Source organism: Cynara cardunculus (genome assembly GCF_001531365.2).
Source record: "Cynara cardunculus var. scolymus isolate 2C chromosome LG 2, CcrdV1, whole genome shotgun sequence".
Lineage (NCBI taxonomy): Eukaryota > Viridiplantae > Streptophyta > Magnoliopsida > Asterales > Asteraceae > Cynara > Cynara cardunculus.
The window spans coordinates 56,044,318-56,065,655 of NC_037529.1; the positions used below are offsets into that span (position 1 = coordinate 56,044,318).

Sequence of the window (21,338 nt, forward strand, 5' to 3'; positions counted from 1 at the left end):
TTTTCCTTCTTGTCACCATCGTTCTCCATTTACATCTTCCTAGCCTCCATCTCAATGCCCCAGACTACTCTACACTACATCACGAAGAACATATATATACAAGCACATTAAACACAAATAACTAGCATCTTGAAGCATATTTGAACTTCATGTGTGTTGCGTTGTGTGTGTACATATGTATTCATAGGTGGGACCAGAGATGGGATGGGGTGTTGATTTCAGACTAATAGACAACGAGGGGGGAGGGAAGCCTGGAAGGATGGGACCAAATTGGACAAAGAAAATGATAAAAGATTGGGATTTAACGGTGTTAGAGCATGTGACCAATTTTGCAACAAAATGCATACCATAGGGATAGTGAGTGTAATTATTTGACTTTAGGGACTAAATCCATAACTTGGATTAAAAATTCCCTATATAAAGCCAAGACTCTCGTGGGACTCTCGCATATATTTTATTTTGTAGGCGAAGATAGGAGATCCGGCGTAGGATGATTCTTCTTCTTCTTCTTGTGTTTGCATTTAGATATTTGTTTTGTTGTTATTATATATAAATATACGTACGTATATATGTATCTATAGATATACATATGTGTATATGTATCTATATATGTATGTACAGATGTGTATATATATGTATATATGTGTATATGTATGTATATACATATGTATGTTGTGTACATATGTGTATATATATATATGTATAGTACGTGTTGATTCGTGGTTGATGATCCCTTGACTAGAATCGATAATGATGCAAACGAACCCTAGACCTAACCCTAACCCTAACCCTAGCCCTACCTAACCCTAACCTTAACCCTAACCCTCTCACTTTCTTATATATTCACTTTACGTGTTGATTCGATTGGTTGATGATCCCTTGACTAGAATCGATAATGATGCAAACGAACCCTAGACCTAACCCTAACCCTAACCCTAGCCCTACCTAACCCTAACCTTAACCCTAACCCTCTCACTTTCTTATATATTCACTTTACGTGTTGATTCGATTGGTTGATGATCCCTTGACTAGAATCGATAATGCTGCTGATGTTGTACAAGTCCTACCATCTATCTGCAACAGAACCAAATGGATGTGTAAAACAAGAAAAGCAAGTGATGGTTAATATATAGTAACAAGAAGAAATAGCATCTTATGCATATTAGCCATGTAACAGATATGGCCGATTCGCATGGACATACCGAACAATAGCTTAATCGATCGTACAAGGGCTCAGCTAAAATACCACCATCTTATCCACTCAGCCATTACTTTTCCTCAACTACACACATTAATTGAAAAACACACTAAACACGCAGATAACCATTCTCCAAACAGCTCGTTAAATCCTCCATCTCATTCAGCTTCGATTGCTATTTGAATCCTCCATCTCATTCAGCTTCGATTGCTCGTGCTCACACAGCTTCGATAGAGGGAGTTCGGCTAGTGGAGAGTGAGAGAGAGATTTCGACAAGAGATGATTCAAGGTGAGAGAGATTCCCCGAGAGGGTGACCGGGAGTTTTAGTTGTTGGCTTGGTGGGGGAGAGAGGAGTCGGTGAGCAAGATAGAGGGAGTTCAGGGAGGCAAGCTGAAGAGAGGGGAGGTGAGAGAGAGAAGAGAGTTCGGGGAGGCACCAATCAACAACATTGGCAAACATCAAGAGCATCCCCTTTGCCCACCAGTTGCCTAACATCAATAATTTTATACCTATTATAATTAAACTTCATTTACTCAATATTTTTATCAAACACTACAAAAATATAAACTAGGGGTAAAATGGTCATGACATTCAGACAACAAGATAATCGTACAATAACTTATTTGTTAATAACTTATTTGTTATCATCCACACAACTTTATATTCTTAATAGAAAACGAACAAAACAACCCCTTAGCATTGGAATGGTGATCATTTCATTAACATCTCTGGCTAACCAAAGAGTTTTAAAGTTAATTAGAAAGAGCATCTTAACATTTTCTGATGATTCACTTTGCTTCAACAGTCATCAACTAGTCATGGTCCTATTTTTGCCCTTTCTAACAAACAAACAAGTAAATCATTAACACCACTCTCATTGCAAATTCAATATCAATCTTTCTTTAAAATATAAAAAAGAAAAGAAACATTGATAAGAGGTGGGTAGGAATTGCAATGCCTTTTAATCATAAACATATAATTACACTACTTAATAATTCCTAACACATGTCATCACCCAAATATTAGCTCCAAGACTGCTTATAAAAGTCCCAGCTTCCTTTCAAGTCTAGCTATGGATGGTTACAGCAAGTGCTTATGAGTATAGTTTTCGTGAAAAACCCAGTTTCTTATCCAGACTCGGTAGCTCATGACGAAACTCAACCACAGACAAGAAGGTTGCGATTGAAGATGAGTATGAAACTACTTTTTCTTGACGATGTGCTTAGTTTTTTTTTTACCACAAAATCTTTGTTGGAACATATATATTTAGACCACTTTTTTAATGTCACTACCACAAAATTTAGAATATGATCAGATTATTATGACGACTAACTTCTTTAAAATGCTAATGAAGTTTTCAATCAAAAGTAGCTTCTAAGCAAACATTGTCTTCGATCTCTATGATTGCTTCATCTGACACATCCCTTGAGTCAGGATGAGTATGACTATTATTATTCACAATCCTATTCCCGCCCTCAAAATGCTATAAACAAAACCCTATTCTCATTCTATAAGCAATAGGAAGTAGTCAAGAATCATACCTCATCCTACCACAAAGAAGAATCCACTTCTCGGCAGCTTTGCCTCACATTCCCATTGGCTCCCGTTAGCACATTGGTACTCGAAAGCTTCATCATTGCCTTGCCAAAATCTCTACGAAACAGTGAAACATCTGATGCGTATTGTCTAACCCAACTTGCAGTCTCTTCCCCAGCTGTCAGCTGCTGATCTACAAACAGGATACCCCTACCCTGCAGCAGGCTGCGGTAGTAAAGAGTGCCAAACCCTGCTCCTGCTCCTTCATAGTCCATCTTCATTGCCTGCTCCTGGCGACTCTTTGACGAAGATGGTGATGATGGTGATAGTGATGGTGATGGAGATGGGGAGTGGGTGTTGTTGCATATGGATCGTAGGAGCTCAGCAAAATCACCATCCATAGATGGGTCTGGCTGATCAGTGCCACCAAATTTGTACAGCCTCTTTTCAAAGAACCTGCAGTGAATCTTTCCAGTACTGTGGGCACCTACAAAGACATGGAGAAAATCCTTTACCAATTGTGAATCCACTAACATTATGCAATTGCTATGATGATGTGGAATCAAAAATAACATACATATATGAAGCACAATTGAGATAATTGCATGATTTAAATACCTAGGAGACTAACTGTTTCTTTTTCAGTAAAACCCCTTGTTGCGAATCTTGCAATGTTTGTGGGAAGATCATCCATAGGACTAGGAAGCTCATATGAAATGTCAGGGAAAGCACGATTGCTATCTTTCCTACCGGTTAGAACCGGATAAAATGGTCCACCAGCCTGTAAATAAATGATCAAGGTACTACTACTCAACAATGTTATCCTCTCAAATAGTTTATAAGGGGAATATGATAGTTACCAGTATGATGCTGTCACGAGCAGCCACCACAAGAAGATCAGCACAAGAAACGACACCAGGGCATACAGTTTCTAATCCAGACTTGATGGTGTCAACATGATCAAATCCCTTCAAAGACTGATTTGGAGGAGTGTCTTTCTCACTCCGCATTATGTCAGTGCCATCCAAAAGTACCGAAGCATCACATCCCTAAACCGTGTTTCAATGAAACCACTAGTATAAATTAGATAGGACGGTAATCAAAACCTAGATCGGTGGGGTTAACGTTCAATTAACAATGAATAGAACTCTACTCTCTCAATTTTATGTTACATGAGTAGAATCAGCAAACTGGAATTTGATTTTTTTTAACACAATACACAATCAATCCAGGTGAAAAAGGATATGAAGATTGACGCCTCTATTATAGAAATCAAAGTCTTAGATACAAATCTCCGACCACGGAAAAGAGGATTAGAGAAACACAGTAAGCCAGAAACTGAGAAGTAGTAAACACATACATCAAGAGATGATAAGAATAGTAGTAGTAAGGGACCTGTACGAAACAATCGTGAAAAACCAAGCGAAGAATTGCTGGAGCAACTCCTGGATTTTGATCATAGATCCGGCGTAGGGTTGAACTGATAATGTGGTCCGCCTGAGGGCATGATCCTCGATAATACTCGTACTCAAGGGAAGAATTAGATGAAGAGAGAAGAAGACAGAATCCAACTAGAAGGAGGAATTTCTTGGTTTCCATGGCGGATCTCCGGGATTAGAAGCAACCAGGCTCTCTGCGTTTTTGTTGAGCCAACAAAATTAGCGGGAATCCACCCTGTATGATTCCAGAACTGTGTGTGCATCAATTTATTATAATACCCTTTTGATTAATTAAAATCGTCCATCAATATTAAATCTGATGTTACACTATTTCTTAATTAATTGTATAACATTTTGATTTAGCTCCATGTAATTTTTTTTATTAACTTGTTTGTAAGACCCGACTAATATTAGTGTGATCATCTGTTTTGTGGGTAACGTATTTGAACCTCTATAGACATAAGAGAATTTTTATTACTTCTTGGATTTGAACAAAAAATCTTTAAGAACTTTTGACATTTGGAGTCAAACTCAAACCAACCATGCACCACTCTTGTGCTTTGTAAATTTTATCCTACATTGTTTATAAAAAAATTAAAATAAATGCTTGAATAAGATATAAATTGCAACTATATATTGATCAGATGTATTTTTACATGAACTGTTAAATATGCTAAATTATTTGGATTTTATATTTTACTATTGCTATTTTTAATGGATTTTTATAAGGCTCCATTTGGTACATTAGATTTGATATGAAAAAAAAAAAAAAAAACCTCAATGTTCCATGTTTGATGGGACATTACATAGAGATAAAGACTAATTGGATAAAATGATGTTTTTTTGTTCGACCGGTGGAACAAGGTAGGGACAGTTAAAAAGTTATCAATCTACTTTGACTTGAAATAACTCTAATATGCTATTTGGTATAATAGTCACCATTGTCCATCACTACTGTCAACACTATCGACAACTACCATCGAGCACCTCCACCATCATCGGCTACCACTACCATCGCTCACCACCACCTTCACATCCACCTCTGTATCTACTATTGGCTGTCCGTCACCTTTAATCACATTTAATCTCAAACTCACCCATGAATTATGTTTGAATTGGGGGTTCTTCCGGTGCATCTCATCCTAGTACGCAGTTAAGGGTGAAGATAATTATTACGTTTATCACTTTAACTCTAAACTCACTCATGAATTACAGTTGATGTGAGATCCTTGTTACGTTTCTTATCTTTTAACTTTATTTTTCACCGGAGCCCAACCCAATAAATTAGAATTCGGATGTTGGATGAGGGTCTTGGGTTTTGAGGAATTTGCTAAAATCTCTCCCTCTCATACGCTTTGTTTATGTTGGGTGTTTGTTCATACTCAGAGAATTTCGTAACATAACCTTGAAAATAACAAAAATCATCAATGGAGGCGGATAAACCGTCACAGGCGACAACCACTTCTAATAAAGGATTCACCGGCGCTGCCGGAAGGAGGGGCGGAGACAAGAAAAAAGCCGTTCAGAAGTCCGTCAGAGCAGGCCTTCAATTTCCTGTGAGTCGTGTTGCTCGTTACCTGAAGAAAGGTCGTTATTCCGAGCGCACCGGCATCGGTGCTCCGATCTATCTCGCTGCTGTCCTCGAGTACCTAGCGGCTGAGGTAAATCTCGATTCATCCATCCTCTACTCTTGCATACCGAAACAATTCTCTGTCATAATGAAATCGAATCCAATCGTATTGATTTTTTTGCTTAAATTCAAAAAATATTACGAAATCGTGATCACGTATGGCGATTGATCTTCGGTTTTTCTACGATCCAACATTTCGTTTTTGGTTTATTCATCTCGCATCTCAAATGCTCGTTCTATCAACACTTTCTTTGTCGTAATTTTAACATTTGAAACTCATTCGTTACCACAATTTCATGCGATCGTAAATATATGTTCAATTGATTCATTCAATTTTCAATGATCACATAATCAATTCCATATTCGATCGTGATGTCAATGATAAGGTGTTGGAATTGGCTGGAAATGCGGCACGAGACAACAAGAAGAACAGGATAAACCCTAGGCATGTTCAATTGGCCGTGAGGAACGATGAGGAGTTGGCGAAGCTACTATCAGGTGTAACAATTGCCAGTGGCGGTGTTCTTCCCAACATCAACCCCATTCTTTTACCCAAGAAAGCTTCAGCTTCTCAAACCCCGATTAAGACCTTCGATTCAAAATCTCCCGCAAATTAGTTTCCTTTCTGTTGGTGATTGGTCTGTTTCAAGACCATCACCAATGGACCGTCAAATCACCAAATCTCCTGTTGATTTGCCTCCAAATTTTTTTCATATGGCCACCATTTTTCCTAGAAAATCATCTTCAGAATCTTAAATTATGTGCTTTTTAGAGTACGATGGAATTGGGTTTTACGTTTTCCTTTTTTATGTTAACGGGTACATCATAGTTGGCGTTTTCTTGAGAAGGTCGGAATGCGCTCTCTCTCTCTCTTCAAATCTTCTTAACGATGAGTAATGTGTTTGAGATTGTTTATTTAAAACAACTTATGTTTTTCTATAAAAGTGTTTATCAACTTATTATAAGTTAAAATGTTTTAACTTTTTTCAAATACTTCTTATTACCAGTTTGGTACCGGTATAAGTTGTTTATCCAAACACTCAAAAGTGCTTATTACCGGTACCACACCGGAATAAGTTAATAAGTTGTTTTTATAAGCAATCTCAAACACTCCCTTAATACGATAATCGTGATGTTTTATTGTTAGTCATTTGATTATAAAAATCTTAAAAAAATACATCATGTTCGATCAGAAGTAGGGGATGGAAACAAGTTTGAGTTTACATGACTTCAAGTTATCTTCGTGTTTGAATTACGATTTTATATAATAAACATTTTGACTGAACACATTAACATCACTTGTTGATTGTAATTTGATTGATCTTTAAGAACTAAGATTGTTGTGTAAATATAATTTGTTAAATTGCAACCTCTTTGATGAAATAAGATATGTATGTATTAAATTCTTTAAGTATTGTTGAATTGATGATCACGAACAAGCTTCTTGTGGGTAGTATGACATCAACTAATTCAACATTCTTGAATGTAAAGGTAGCCAAATGTGGTCCTGGATAGAACCAACATAGAATCGGTTTTGGTAAGGATCGGTTATAATCTGATAGTCACGACCTGGTGGCAAAAATCAAGGCTCGAAACCTGATATAACATTAGTTTACATATTTAATGATTATGTTTTAAAACATTTATTAAAGCAAAGCATAATAAAATGATTTAAAAAACAATAATGTAACAAGAAATGAGCTAAAAAGTTTTCTTTTACAAGGATTTGGATTTTGGCTAAGGTGCTCTAACCAGAGAAGAACATCTGGTCCCAACATAAGTTTTTATAAAAATCTTCTGGAGAAATACATCAAGTAAATCTATTAGTTATTCTTTCGTTTTATCACTTAGGATTCGTTGAATTTATCTGATCCGACAGTTCCGTTTGGGGAACGTTTGCATTGGATTAAACCACATGCTCCATCACTTGTGCGGGCCCCTGTCAATTCCTTTGAGTTTCATTCTTGCGAACGTAGTCCCTAGGCGGGATACGCAATGGAACAGTAGACAGTCAAGTGAAATCCAATCCACGAAATGATTTGGGCTATCAATACGATTACATAACCAGTCGATGCGTCCGTATGGACTGGATTAAAAGGATCAGTCATCTGAAAATTATGAGTCATTTCTTGTTGGATGCTTTTAAAGTTTTTTTATCAAGCTTTAACAAGTTGTACTATGTGTAAATTAAAAATATTTTTACCGATTAAACAGGTTACAAGTCATTTTTTTGTGGAAAAAATCCATTTACTAGGTTAGAATGTCCATAAATGTATTTGTTCAAAAAAAATTGTTCAATAAGTTAATCTGTCAAAACCCTTTGTGTTTTCAAGACTTTCCTTATATTTTATTATTGAGAAAAGCTAGTATATGGTCATTTTGGTATGAATTTTCTTATGTAATTGGTCCCCAAACTTCATTTATTACATAAAATGCCTTGAGTTATGCATCTTTTTCCACTTATTTGGTCCCTCGACCGTCCATTTGTTCCGTTAACTTTCAGGGTATTTCTGTCCTTTTATCTTTTTTTTAACATTTTGTCTTTTGTCTTTAACCAATTAAACAATGCCATGTGGCATGAAAAAAATAAATAATAATAATAATTTGTATATGGTCCATCTCTCAAAATAAGTACACTTAATATCCCTATAGTATGCAGTTCGTTACGAGTTGGATAGTTGTCACTAATGACGTTAAATCTAATCCAATTAACTTTAGGGTACTTTTGTCATTTTACCATGTTTTTTTTTGTAATTAAATAATAATAATAATAATAATTTATTATTATTTATTTTTATACTATGTTATACATACATACATATAGACACACACACGAGTAGTCGAGTACACCCATCAATGAACAATAAATCCCAATCTTTTTTCCGTTTCATTCTTACTCAAGAATTGCTTGCATTATATCATGAAAGCCTCTTAATTATTCTGATTATTTAATCATTTTACATCAAATCATTCAGGAACCGTCAAATAGGCCTTAAACTACAAAATAATTTTATAAAATTCTCTCCCAAAATTATGTATTTCCACTTTGGAGATGCTCTAAAGTGAGCTTGCATACTATCCTGCTTGTTGGTTTCCCGCTCTTTTTGTTGGCTTCACAAATACACACACAGCCTGAGACATCCGCCATGGAAACTAACAAATTTCTCCTTTTTGGATTCTGCCTTCTTATCTTCTCATCCTATTCTTCACTTGAATACGAGTATTATCGAGGATCTTGCCCTCAGGCTGACCACATTATTACTTCAACCCTACGCCGCATCTATGATCAAATTCCGGAGCTGCACCAGCACTTCTTCGATTGTATCGTACAGGTCAATTATTTTATTATCATCATCATCATCATCATCATCATCATCATCTCTTTGATGTATCTGCTTACAGCTTTTGATTTTCTTCTATTTTGTGTGTTTCTCCAATCCTCTTCTCTGAAGATTTGTTTCTACGTTTTTGGTTTCTTTCATGTTATATTTTCAAATTCCCGTTTGCTGATTCTAATGATGTAGCTAGCATAAAAACTGATAGAATGTGTTGTTCATTGCACGCCGATCTAGTTTTCTATCTAATTAATTAGTTGAAACACGAATTAGGGATGTGATGCGTCCGTACTTTTGGATGGCACTGACACAATGGAGAGTGAGAAAGACACTCCTCCAAATCAGTCTTTGAAGGGATTTGATCATGTTGACACCATCAAGTCTGGATTAGAAACTGTATGCCCTGGTGTCGTTTTTTGTGCTGATCTTCTTGTGGTTGCTGCTCAGTGACAGCATCATACTGGTAAACTATCACATTCCCCCTTGTAAACCATTTGAGAGGATAATATTGTTGAGTAGTAGTACCTCATCATTTATTTACAGGCTGGTGGACCATTTTATCCGGTTCTAACTGGTAGGAAAGATAGCAATCACGCTTTCCCTGACATTTCATATGAACTTCCTAGTCCCGTGGATGATCTTCCCACAAACATTGCTAGATTCGCAACAAGTTGTTTTACTGAAAAAGAAACAGTTAGTCTCCTAGGTATTTTGAATCATGTAATTATCTCAACTGTGCTTCATGTATGTACGTTACTTTTGATTCCCATCATCATTGCAATTGCATAATGTTGGTGGATTCACAATTGGTCAAGGATTTTTCTCCATGTCTTTGTAGGTGCCCACAGTACTGGAAAGATTCACTGCAGGTTCTTTGAAAAGAGTCGGTACAAATTTGGTGGCACTGATCAGCCAGACCCATCTATGGATGGTGATTTTGCTGAACTCCTACGATCCATATGCAACAACACCACTCCCCATCTCCATCATCGTCACTATCTCTATCGTCACCATCTTCATCAAAGAGTCGCCAGGAGCAGGCAATGAAGATGGACCATGAAGGAGCAGGAGAAGGGTTTGGCACTCTTTACTACCGCAGCCTGCTTCAGGGTAGGGGTATCCTGTTTGTAGATCAGCAGCTGACAGCTGGGGAAGAGACTGCAAGTTGGGTCAGACAATACGCATCAGATGTTTCCTTGTTTCGTAGAGATTTTGGCAAGGCAATGATGAAGCTTCCGAGTACCAATGTGCTAACGGGAGCCAGTGGGAACGTGAGACGAACCTGCAGAGAAGTCGATTCTTGTTTGTGGTAGGATGAGGTATGGTATTTGGCTAGTTCCGATTGCTTATAAAATCAGTTGTAGCAACTAGTGTTTTGTTTGTTAGTTTAATAATGTGGTCAGGAATAGGATTGTGGATAACAAATAGTCAAGGGAAGTATGAGATGAAGCAATCAAAGATATAACACAAGACATTTTTGAGCTAATCCAACATGAACCTTTGTTTAAACTTAGTCAATTACTTTATTTATCTTCGTTTAAGTCTGTTTATTTATGTTTGTTTACGTTCGTTTAATATCTTAACGAATGAACATGAATGAAACGAACACGCCTACTTTCTAAATGAATGAACACGAACACCTAAATTTTTGTTCGTTTGTTTGTTCAGTTAACTTGAAATTTGTGTAAATGAGTTTTGAGTATGTTACTTAGAATATGAATAAAACAAACGAGAATAGTGAGATATTAATGGTCGAGATAATTATGTATAACAATCCATAAATTCTATAAATATTGGTTTATGATTTTTGATAGACCCGATCTCGATTGTGTTACAATATTTGCACAATATCTTTCCATATCAACTCTTGCACATATTTGTTTGTTCCACTTTGGGCAATTGCAGATTCCAAGCATCAAAGATTTTTATGTTTTAAAGAGTTGTCACTTCTATGCAGGTATGCATGTTTTCTTCTTTTTCGTTTTTGCAATATTCACATCACTCACTTAACCATATTTAATGGTATTATTTTGCTTGAAAACGGTATCTTTCTCTTAATCGAGTCTTGAAGTCTGAAGTTTGCAGGTTTGCTGTTCAAGACTGGCCCATCCACAACGTGTAGTCAAAAAATTCATAACCAGTTGGTATGCTCTAAGTCAACTTTTGATTTTTTTTCGGTGGTGACATTGAAATTACTTAAAGATAGATTATATTGTGCACATGTAGGATGCTTGCAGGAACCATGTTAATCAGCTATTTGTATTAGAAGCAATCTGGTGATTCCTGCTCCCATTCAGGTTTATTTTTCAATCGATATTTGGTTTCCATCTTCACATCATTGCTTATTTTTGTTTTCAACTGCAATCGTTTTCTGTTTGCCTCTACATTTCAATCTCATCAATTGTGTTTTATCGTTTAACTTTGATTATTGTTTGTATATGGTTACGGTTCACTGCCAATTTACTCTCCATCCATTGCTCATCTCCATCGATTCACTATTGTGTGTTAAAAGATGCCAAATATGGCCTTGATGTTTAACGACAATGCCAATTTGTTGTTGATGCAAATAGGTTAAAGTTTTGAGATGGATGAGACAACTGCGGCTTGAAGATGTAGTGATTGGCCAATACAAGGGGCACAGCAAGGGCGGAAAGACGCATTTAGGATACATAGAGGACCCGACTGTGCCAAACGATAGCCTCACTCCAACGTTTGCAGCAGCGGCGCTCTTTATTGATAATGTCGGGTGGGATGGCGTTCCGTTTCTTATGAAAGCCGGCAAGGCCCTCAATACTAGACGGTATACCTTCTTTTTACAATACGTTTTTATTAGCTTCCAAGTTTCAAACCGAGTACTCGAATGAAATATGATTTGCAAAATCTCAAGTCACTACAACAAAATCGCATTTATAGGATGTCAAATATGTCTAAGGGTTTGTTTGGTTGGTTTTCCATTGGAAGAGCAATTGTCAAATCCTTCTTAAAATTACTGTTGATCACTGATGTTGGATGCTTGCTGTTGGGCTGTTAGAACACGGAGCCGTTCTCCCAATCTTTTTATTTATGTTAATTAATGCAACTAATCAATTTTTAAGCCTTCGAAAGGATGTTGAAGTTAAGGGGTTGTTTGCCAAACACTTATCTAGGTAAGCGCTTTCTAAGTCATGTTATCTTATTGGATGAATATGGTAAGGGCCTGTTTACCAAACCCTTGCTCGCTTACCCGGGTAAGTGCTTACTAATTCACATTACCTTATTGGATGAATATGACAATGATCAAAACTTTTTTACTCGGATAAATATGGTAAGGACCGATATAGTCTTACCCGGTAGGTGAGGGTGATGATTTTTACAGTAGTTAGCTGCTTACCGGGTAAGCGTTCAGTAAATGGCCACTTTATATCCTTTTCTCAAAAAAATAAAAAATGCGGACGGGAATATTTACATGGGAGCTTGTTAATCAAGAAACTTGTATGAATGCTTCTAATTCTGTTTTCATGAATTTGATTTGGTTTAAAATTTCTCTACCTCTCTCATGTCAAAATGTTGTTCCTATAAGCTCTCATGTTGCTTATGATTTTTATTCTTTATGTTTACCAGGGGCATATAGATATTGACCTGAATGAGGTTGGAAGACAACAATCAGCCAACTTCATATGTTTTTTGCAATTACAAACAAAGCAAGAATTACCTTTGGGTATATCTATTTGTTTTTTGCGTCATTATTTATTTATTTACTAATCCCTCCATCTCAAAATAAGTGTTCACAATAAAATTACATATAAATGACTATAAGTATAGGGGTTTGACTTTCTTGCTTAATTGACAGATATGGACATTTAACACGGGAGTGGACAAAGGGGATACATCGCTATTTGCAGATCGGCCGTCGCCTCCCGGATTTGAATATTGCCCCCAACACGAGTAACGGCCCGGCTGGGTGTTTCGACCCTGACCCCAATCATATGAGCGATGTCCGGCTTCACGAGCAGCTGGTGGAGTGCGTTCGACCAAAGGTGTCGGCTTTGGTCTGATTTTTCCGTACCAATTGCCGGTGTTGCTCAAGTTGCAGCATGCTTCTCACTGTATCCCAAGAAGGCGAACTTTGGTTGATGAAAGATGCCACTGTATCATATTTGGTGTGGAGGCCGCGAAAAAGTTGAAGTACGAGGCATTGTTCGCTAACCGGGTTGTCGATGTCGGTGAGTTGGTAGGCTAAATCTTTCAACTTTTGACAATATTCATACATAAAGGAGCATGTTGTCAAGGTTAGATTCGTGAATTCATGTTCGAGGTCTGCAGCACGGGATCGTTTGTTGTTGAGGAAGATGTCATGGGTTCGGTTCCAAGCGTCTCTAGCAGTTGTGTCGATATCGAGGACTCGAACGAGGAGCTCATCGGACAAGGTTCTATAGACCCATTGAAGAACTATCACGTTGATCTCGATTTACTAGTCATAGGACTCATCAGTTTTGTGGGCACTGGGGTACCAATATTTTTTCAACCAATTTTCACACCTCTTAAACTTTAAAAGACCAGATATAAGATTCAAGATCATTCTAGATGTATTTGTAGGGTCGTTTTAATCTTTTTTTAGGTTCTGTTATACTTATTTAAAAACTATAGATCGATGGTATAAGTAATAAATAAAACGAAATATAAAAGCTTACATTATATATTATATTACGAGTCATTTTTGAAGAAAAATTATATTAAAAGTCTTAAAAATTAGAACAACACAAATGTCTAAAATGACAAAGTAACATACATAATTTATTTAAATAAAATCATTTTTTCTAAACAAAATCTTCAATTAGTTTTTCATGATCAACTTTCTCCAATAAGTCGTTAAATTAAAAAAATTAACATATAAGAGTTTACCAACTGTTCTTTACCTCAAGTTCTCAAGAAACCATATCTCTGTTCTAGGGCCAAATTATCCTTTGACCCTCAACTCTGATACGTGTTTTCAATGAGCTGTAGTGCTTTGAAGAATGATGATCAATATCATGATAAATGAAATCAACGAAATTGTAGGCGAGGCTGTTTGTTGTCGCGAAAGAGAGAAAGAAATAACAAGAAAGTGGAAAATTATTAAATAAGGTCGTGCCTGGTGTTTTAGTTGTAAAGTTAGTTATCGGGAAACAAAGATGAACGAGACTCACAGATAAAAGAGTTCAATCTTCAAATTAAAGACCCAGGGAAAAGAGATTGCATATTTGAAGTAGTAATTGGGAATCGACAAATCTGGTAAAAGAGGGGAGGGATTGAAGCATTGAGCTAAATTGCTATAATATTATAATTTCCTAAATTGGCAAAAATAAGAGGAAGAAGGGCGTAACTATTGAACTAAAACATATACTAAAAATCAAGATATATATAATTAAGAAAAAGCTAAAACATGTATAATTGGGCCCCCAAAAAGTTTAGGGGTCCAAAATTTTCGAGAGCCCTATTTTGAATCTCATATTGGTACATCCTCCGACATGACCATGAGTATTTCACTCTTTTAAGGACATGAATAAGAATTAGTAACCATTATATTATATTTATACGTCTTTAGCATGTAGCAGTTGACACAGGGGTGAGGCGGTTTTAAGCAAAAACAAGACATGTTCAGGTTCGATTTCGGGTCCTCTGCTGAGTGAGCCAAAACTGTCCCCTCACATTGGTATACTTGGAAGCGGTTCAATGTGAAACCAGTTGGGGTTGTCAGTAGGGATGAGACTCGAGGACCATATTCCTGAACCGAACCGAAACCGAACCATATGCATGTAATCGGTTTGGTTATCAGTTCCAATTTTACAAAAAATTTAAGATTCGGTTTTTTGGTTCTCGGTTCCAAGATTCCCCCTCAAAAAAACCGAACCGAACCAAAATTTAAGAGAACATATGAATTGAAATTTCATCTCTATTTTCTCCGAAACTATCCATATCCTCTCCTAAACTAACCATTTTTTCTTCTAAACTATCTGTATCTTCTTCTAAACTAATCATACCTTCTTCATAACTACTCATATATTCTCCATTTGATCAAAAAATTCGGCCCTATTATTTTGATCAAAAAATTTGAGCAACTCAAAAACCCGGCCCTATCACCATCAAAAAGGGGACAAAATAGAAAAGGAAAAGGGAAAAAGAACACCGAAGATTAAGTGGTTTACGATTGGTTTTGATACACATTTGAAAGATTTTCAAACATTATATATTTTTGATTGTTGAACTTTTGCGATTAGTTTTGATACACATTTGAAATATTATGAACTTTTGATTGTTTCTTAACCCACTTTCATATTTCGGTCATAAGTGGTCCTAGTACCGATTTTCCCGTCCCACAAACGAAATTGAACCGGTACCAAACTTATACATACAGTTCGCTTTTCGGTCTTAGTTTTCAGTCCCATAAAAAGTCGGTACCAACTGGTCCGATACCAATCTCATCCCTAGTTGTCGAATTTTGTCCAAATACTAAATTATATATATATATATATATATATATATATATATATATTAATAGAATATTACACGTTTAAAAACGAGAAAGAAAAATTTCAGGTTGAAAATAGTGCGTGAAAATAATCTGTAGTTAATAACAATGGACAAAAATAACCATTAAATTAGTTATTACAGTTAATAACGATATACGAAAATAACACTTATACTTATTTAGCTTTTGTTTATTTTCGTATATTGTCCCAATTTTTTGTTCTTCATTTTAACATTTTTTTAATGTAACGTATTTTTATAATCAACAATTAATTTTGATATTACATGATAAAAATGCTATGTACAACGTTATGGATTGCAACAAACATGTCATAAACAATGGTTAATACGACAAAATGCTTTAAGTTTTTTATAAGGCGTAGGGCGTTTATAAGTACCATAAAGTTATGTATGAGCGTAATGTTACATTCAGAGTATTGTAACGTCGTGCTAGTTCAAGTTCGTTATGAACTGATTGATAATGAATAACTAAATTCTAAAAGTAAATCCAATATACTTTTTACATAGTGCGTTTGTTAAAAAATGGGGGTATAGTTATGTCTTGGAGTGAAGTGTTAGGGGCCGTTTACCAAACATTTGTCCGGTAAGCACTTACCGATAAAATTTAACATTACCACTTATTTACGGGTAAGACTTTAGTTTACCAAAACGACATCATATGCAACAATTTACCCAGTAAGCGCTCATCATGGTAAGAGTCGTCGCCCTCACTTACCGGGTAAGACTCTCGGTCCTTGTCTCCCTCTTACCAGGTAAGGTTCTTGGTCCCTACAATATTCATCCGATAAGGTAATATGACTTGGTAAGCGCTTACCCGGATAAGCGTTTGGTAAACGACCCCTTAGTGGTAAACTCAATCAACGAAAACTATTGGGAACTGGAGTCTCTAGTTTAGATGATAATGGCCATTCATTCTGTGAGACATCCCCGCGTTTGCTGGGTGCGACCATTAACATCTGATAAAGGGTTTTTAGACGATTAAACTTCCATGGCTGGCGTTCATCGGATGACAGATCTTTGTCTTTGGTGTACTTATTTTCTGTAAGGTTGCCATTGTTTTTGCTCCTCTCTATTATAGATAAAAATATCGTGTCCTAAATTCATGTCCACCAATCAAATGAATACCTATTATCAGATAGAAAATGTAAACTTGAATAAAATATATAAAAATTTGATGTGTTTTAATTTTATTGATAGGATAGAAGGAGACATGCGATTTTTATCCCTTTGTGAGCACATCTCCAACCCAACCACTAAAAACACTATAAATGGTGAGTCTCTTGGACACTAAAAAAACCCAACTCTATCCACACATTAAAAACATTATTAATGGTATAATATTTGTATATATTATTATACTATTTTATTAATATATTAAACTTTAATTTTTATATATATATATATATAATTATAAAAGTTGAGTAAAAATTTTAATATATATTTTAAGAGGAGTACTTTTTTGATTTATATATATATATATATATATGTATGTATGTATATGCCAACATTTTAAGCCTCCATTATTTTAATGTTTTGGTGTTGTTATAGAAATGAAAAGATCTCTACTTTTGTGTTTTTAATGTTGGGTTTAGGCAGGCGAATGAGATCCACCCTATTGGAAACCTGGTGTACCCGTTCCAACAGGGATGAGATTGCCCACAAAGTCAAAACCAGAGACCGGAAATGGAGACGGGATCCCCGAAAGTTAAAAACCGGGGATGGGGACACATGGTCCCCGTCCTGTCCCGTCTCCAAATATTAAATACATACATACATATATATATATATTATATTAAGTATATTACATATAAAGAATTAGATTTAATATCTTTTAAATTAAGAAATAGTATTTTGACATTTCTTTTTGTATACATTTTTTCTAAGCTGTCTTACTTTTTTAAGATAAAGAATTGAAAGTCGAAAGCATTTGATTAAACATTTACGTATGATGTTGTGATTTTGTTCATAATTGAATATTTAATACTGTATAAGAGCAAACTTTGAAAATATATATGTGAGATTTAAAAAAGCACCATTATCAATCAAATGTGGTATTTAACACATTTAATTTGAAGTATCTTATATTAACGTGGAAAAATTCCCGATTCCCCGTTGGGGACGAGAATGAGAATATGATCATATTCCCTGATGGAGATGGAGACGAAAATGGAGATTGGGATCAGGGACAGGGATACCGGATGGTATTGAGGTCCCGTTCCATTTCCATACCTAGTTGGGTCGGAGATGGTCTAACCGGTTGCTTTTTGCTAATGTTAAATTAGAATTTGTAGATAAAAATAAATAAATCAAAGTTAATGGTTTGACGTAATTAATACGAAGGGCTAAACGGTAAATATGAACTTATAAAGACATTGTATTTTAAAAAAAAGCTTTTACAATTTTTTTTAATGTATCTACCTGTTTGTTTGTTGCTAATCGTTTATCATATTAAGTGTGATGTAATTAGTCATTTAATTTTAATTCTATATTTATACTTTATTATAAAATATTTGATAAAAATTCTTAAAAATCATTTTTATGCATAAAATATTGTTTATTGATGCATATTACTTAAAATTCAAGATTACAAGATTATGTGTGAATACAACTTATTAAAGTTCATTCATATAACTAATTGCAGATAAACATAATTAAATACAAGATAAACATCTCATTTTAAATATAAAATATCTATAACAATTAGAAAAATCATTAAGTTCTAACAGAATATTTAATTATTATCTTTATAAAAAATTATATGATCAAACCAAAAATAAATTATTTCATTATTAAACTTAAGTTTTCATTTTGGAGAATGTATTGAAAATGCTTTTAACAAGGATGAATACACTCGTTCAAAGAAATATCAGATTTGCTAAACAAGACACTAAAAGACAAAACCTGTATGAACACTACGATCAGAAGACGTGAATCCCCCTTTCGGGTATGAATCATTGTCAAAGATAACAATAACGACAATTGCATCGTGCATGTAATTACTCTTTAACACAAAAGTCGTCATCATATCATAATGCAAAAGAGTTTCTTGAATTGAAAACCATATAAGAGAGCACAAACAAACAATGAATGTGATATCATTAGATCAATAACCATCACAAAATGTGAATACCCCTTTTGCGTATGAATCATTGTCAAAGATAACAATAATGACAAAGTTGTCATGCATGGAAGAACTCTTAGCACATAAGTTGCCATCATCTTATTTCGAAACACATAAATCGTATAAAATATCAAACCTGATATTCATAAACAAACAAACAAACAATGTTATATCATTGGAACCACCACGAAGAAAACGAGCCCTATTGATGGATGGAAAACGAAATACAATTTATGGTAAAATGTCTATTTTAAAGATTCGACATTTTTTGGTGTTATCAATAAAATCAAAAAGATAGGAAGAGATGTTTTTGAGACGGAACCATTATTAAAGCACGAGTAAATTACATGCTTCGTCAATGTAGTTATGTGATTTTAATGGGTTTTTGTTTTAAATTCAACGGACTGTATTATTATAACGGTTTGGGTTGTTAACACTGTATTACATTAAAAAGGTTCGTTAGTGTAAAGGGTTTTTTTTCAAAGTTTTTGCCTTATTTGATTTACAAAAAGTAAAAACAATTAATTATATAAGAGCATTTATTTACAATTAGGTTCCAGTGAGAAGAGGAGTTAAAGTGAGAAGCGTAAGAAGTGATCTTGACCGTTGGATGCACATGATGAGATGCACCGAGATGCATTGATCAATCCTTGTATCAAGCACTATTAATGGGTAGGTTTGAGATTAAAGGTGATCAAGGGTCTAGATCCCTTCTTACGCTTCTCACCTTAGCTCTCATTCTTACACGATCCTTCGCCTATATATCGTGTGAGAATGAGAGCTAAAGTGAGAAGCGAAAAAAGGGATCTGGACCCTTGATCACCTTTAATCTCAATTCTCAAACCCACCTATGATTCACGCTTGATACAGAGATTGATCTAGTGCATCTTGGTACATCTCATTCTAATGTGCATCCAAGGATGGAGATCCATTCTTACACTTCTCACCTTAACTATCACACACACACACACACGCACACACGCACACACACGCACACACACACACACACACAGAGTAACGATCGAATGAAAACCGCCCTCATTTGTGTAAACCATGTAAACCAATCTCATTCATCCATTTTCTTGATCAATGGTCAAGATTAGTTTATGTTATATTACGAAATTAAAAAAAATTATTTTATAATCCATATAAGGGCGAAATGGTAACTTTGGTAGTGGTAATATTAATGACAACCATATCATGTATATCGTAATATTAAGAAAACAAAATCATATGTAAAATAATATATTAATTTTATGTTCAAATATTATAAATAAAATTACATCCATCATTAAAATAGACCAACAATAAAAATAAAACACAATATAATCAATTTAACGTAATGAAACCTTTTGAATAATAATAATAAAAATTTACTACTAAATTTCATGAACGAAATGGTTTCATAGTTTCATCAATACACAAATCAACGTAATGCTAGATGAGACATTTGTCATTTTCATGTTATTGGTAGATGGATCCGTTTCAATCTAATTATGAAATTGTTTCACTGTTCGCTAATTACACAACATTTTCTTAACAATTATGAAATGGTTTCACTTTCGTTATGCACCCATTTCATCGACAAATGTTTTTCAATCCGAACATGTTTCATAGCGTCAATGCATTTACCATTACAGGCTTTATCATTCAAAGAAGATTAAAAAAAATGAAACAATTTCATCAATAATGAAATTGTTTTACTGTTCGCTAATTACACAACATTTTCTTATCAATTATGAAATGGTTTCACTTTCTTTATGCACCCATTTCATCAGCCAATTTCTTCCAATACGAACACGTTTCATAGAGTCAATGCATTTACCAATTAACCATGAAGTGAACAAAATCATCAAAAAAAAAAAAAAAAATGAAACAATTTCATCAATAATTGTTGATAAGAAAACAAGATTATGCAAGAATATTATATTACGCAACCAGTTCATCCCCAAAAGTTTCATAAAACAAGCTCCTCAATGAACGTTTTCACGAACCAATCTGCATACGTTTCATAAAACAAGCTCCTCAATAAACGTTTTCATGAACAAATCTAACATGAATCTATTTCACAGCTGATCGTGGATTAATGAATATAATTTTCGATTTTCATATTTTTACCACTAATAAACCGAGAAACCAAATAACATTATTCAATTTTTGAAATTCTAATTTAAATAAACATTAAATATTATCATTTATAAAATTTCCTTTATTATGTTACCTTAATTAAGATCTATTAATAACTTCCATATTTAATAGAAAACAATGTAAATAACAAATATACCCTTAATGATTAAATTTAATTAAGAAAAAGAAGAATTTTCCTATTGGTCGAAATTAGTTTACACGATTTCTAAGAATTAGACGGTTTTCATTTGATCCCGCCTCTCTCTCTCTCTCTCTCTCTCTATATATATATATATATATATATATATACTAGAAGCGTACTCGTGCAATGCAGCGAGATACATCGTGATTTTAATATTTCATTTTATTATTTATCTCAATCGATGTTATAATATTACTTTATGTGATTTTGAGAAAGCGATGATGTTTTTATTTTTGAATAAA

The 21,338-nt window shown here is 34.7% G+C and overlaps 2 protein-coding genes and 1 pseudogene across 2 annotated transcripts; 2 read left to right on the forward strand and 1 right to left on the reverse strand.

The window, feature by feature from the left end:
* Positions 1-2,746: 2,746 nt before the first annotated feature.
* Positions 2,747-4,334, reverse strand: LOC112506185 (putative Peroxidase 48). The gene is made up of 4 exons (XM_025110205.1): positions 4,131-4,334; positions 3,596-3,784; positions 3,354-3,516; positions 2,747-3,222 (listed from the first exon to the last, which is right to left on the reverse strand). The coding sequence occupies exons 1-4, from the start codon at positions 4,332-4,334 to the stop codon at positions 2,747-2,749; spliced, it is 1,032 nt and encodes a 343-aa protein (XP_024965973.1).
* A 1,267-nt stretch (positions 4,335-5,601) lies between these two features.
* On the forward strand, positions 5,602-6,582 carry LOC112507144 (histone H2A-beta, sperm-like). Its single transcript, XM_025111581.1, has 2 exons — positions 5,602-5,835; positions 6,191-6,582. The coding sequence occupies exons 1-2, from the start codon at positions 5,602-5,604 to the stop codon at positions 6,419-6,421; spliced, it is 465 nt and encodes a 154-aa protein (XP_024967349.1). The 3' UTR covers positions 6,422-6,582.
* A 2,368-nt stretch (positions 6,583-8,950) lies between these two features.
* Positions 8,951-10,452, forward strand: LOC112506186 (annotated as a pseudogene).
* The last annotated feature ends 10,886 nt before the right edge of the window (positions 10,453-21,338 follow it).

Coding starts and splice junctions, on each gene's coding strand:
- LOC112507144 (XM_025111581.1), top strand. CDS start 5,602: ATGGAGGCGGATAAACCGTCACAGGCGACAACCACTTCTAATAAAGGA. Junction 5,836..6,190: donor TCGAGTACCTAGCGGCTGAG/GTAAATCTCGAT, acceptor GTCAATGATAAG/GTGTTGGAATTGGCTGGAAA.
- LOC112506185 (XM_025110205.1), bottom strand. CDS start 4,334: ATGGAAACCAAGAAATTCCTCCTTCTAGTTGGATTCTGTCTTCTTCTC. Junction 3,785..4,130: donor TTCACGATTGTTTCGTACAG/GTCCCTTACTAC, acceptor AACACGGTTTAG/GGATGTGATGCTTCGGTACT. Junction 3,517..3,595: donor CTCGTGACAGCATCATACTG/GTAACTATCATA, acceptor ATTTATTTACAG/GCTGGTGGACCATTTTATCC.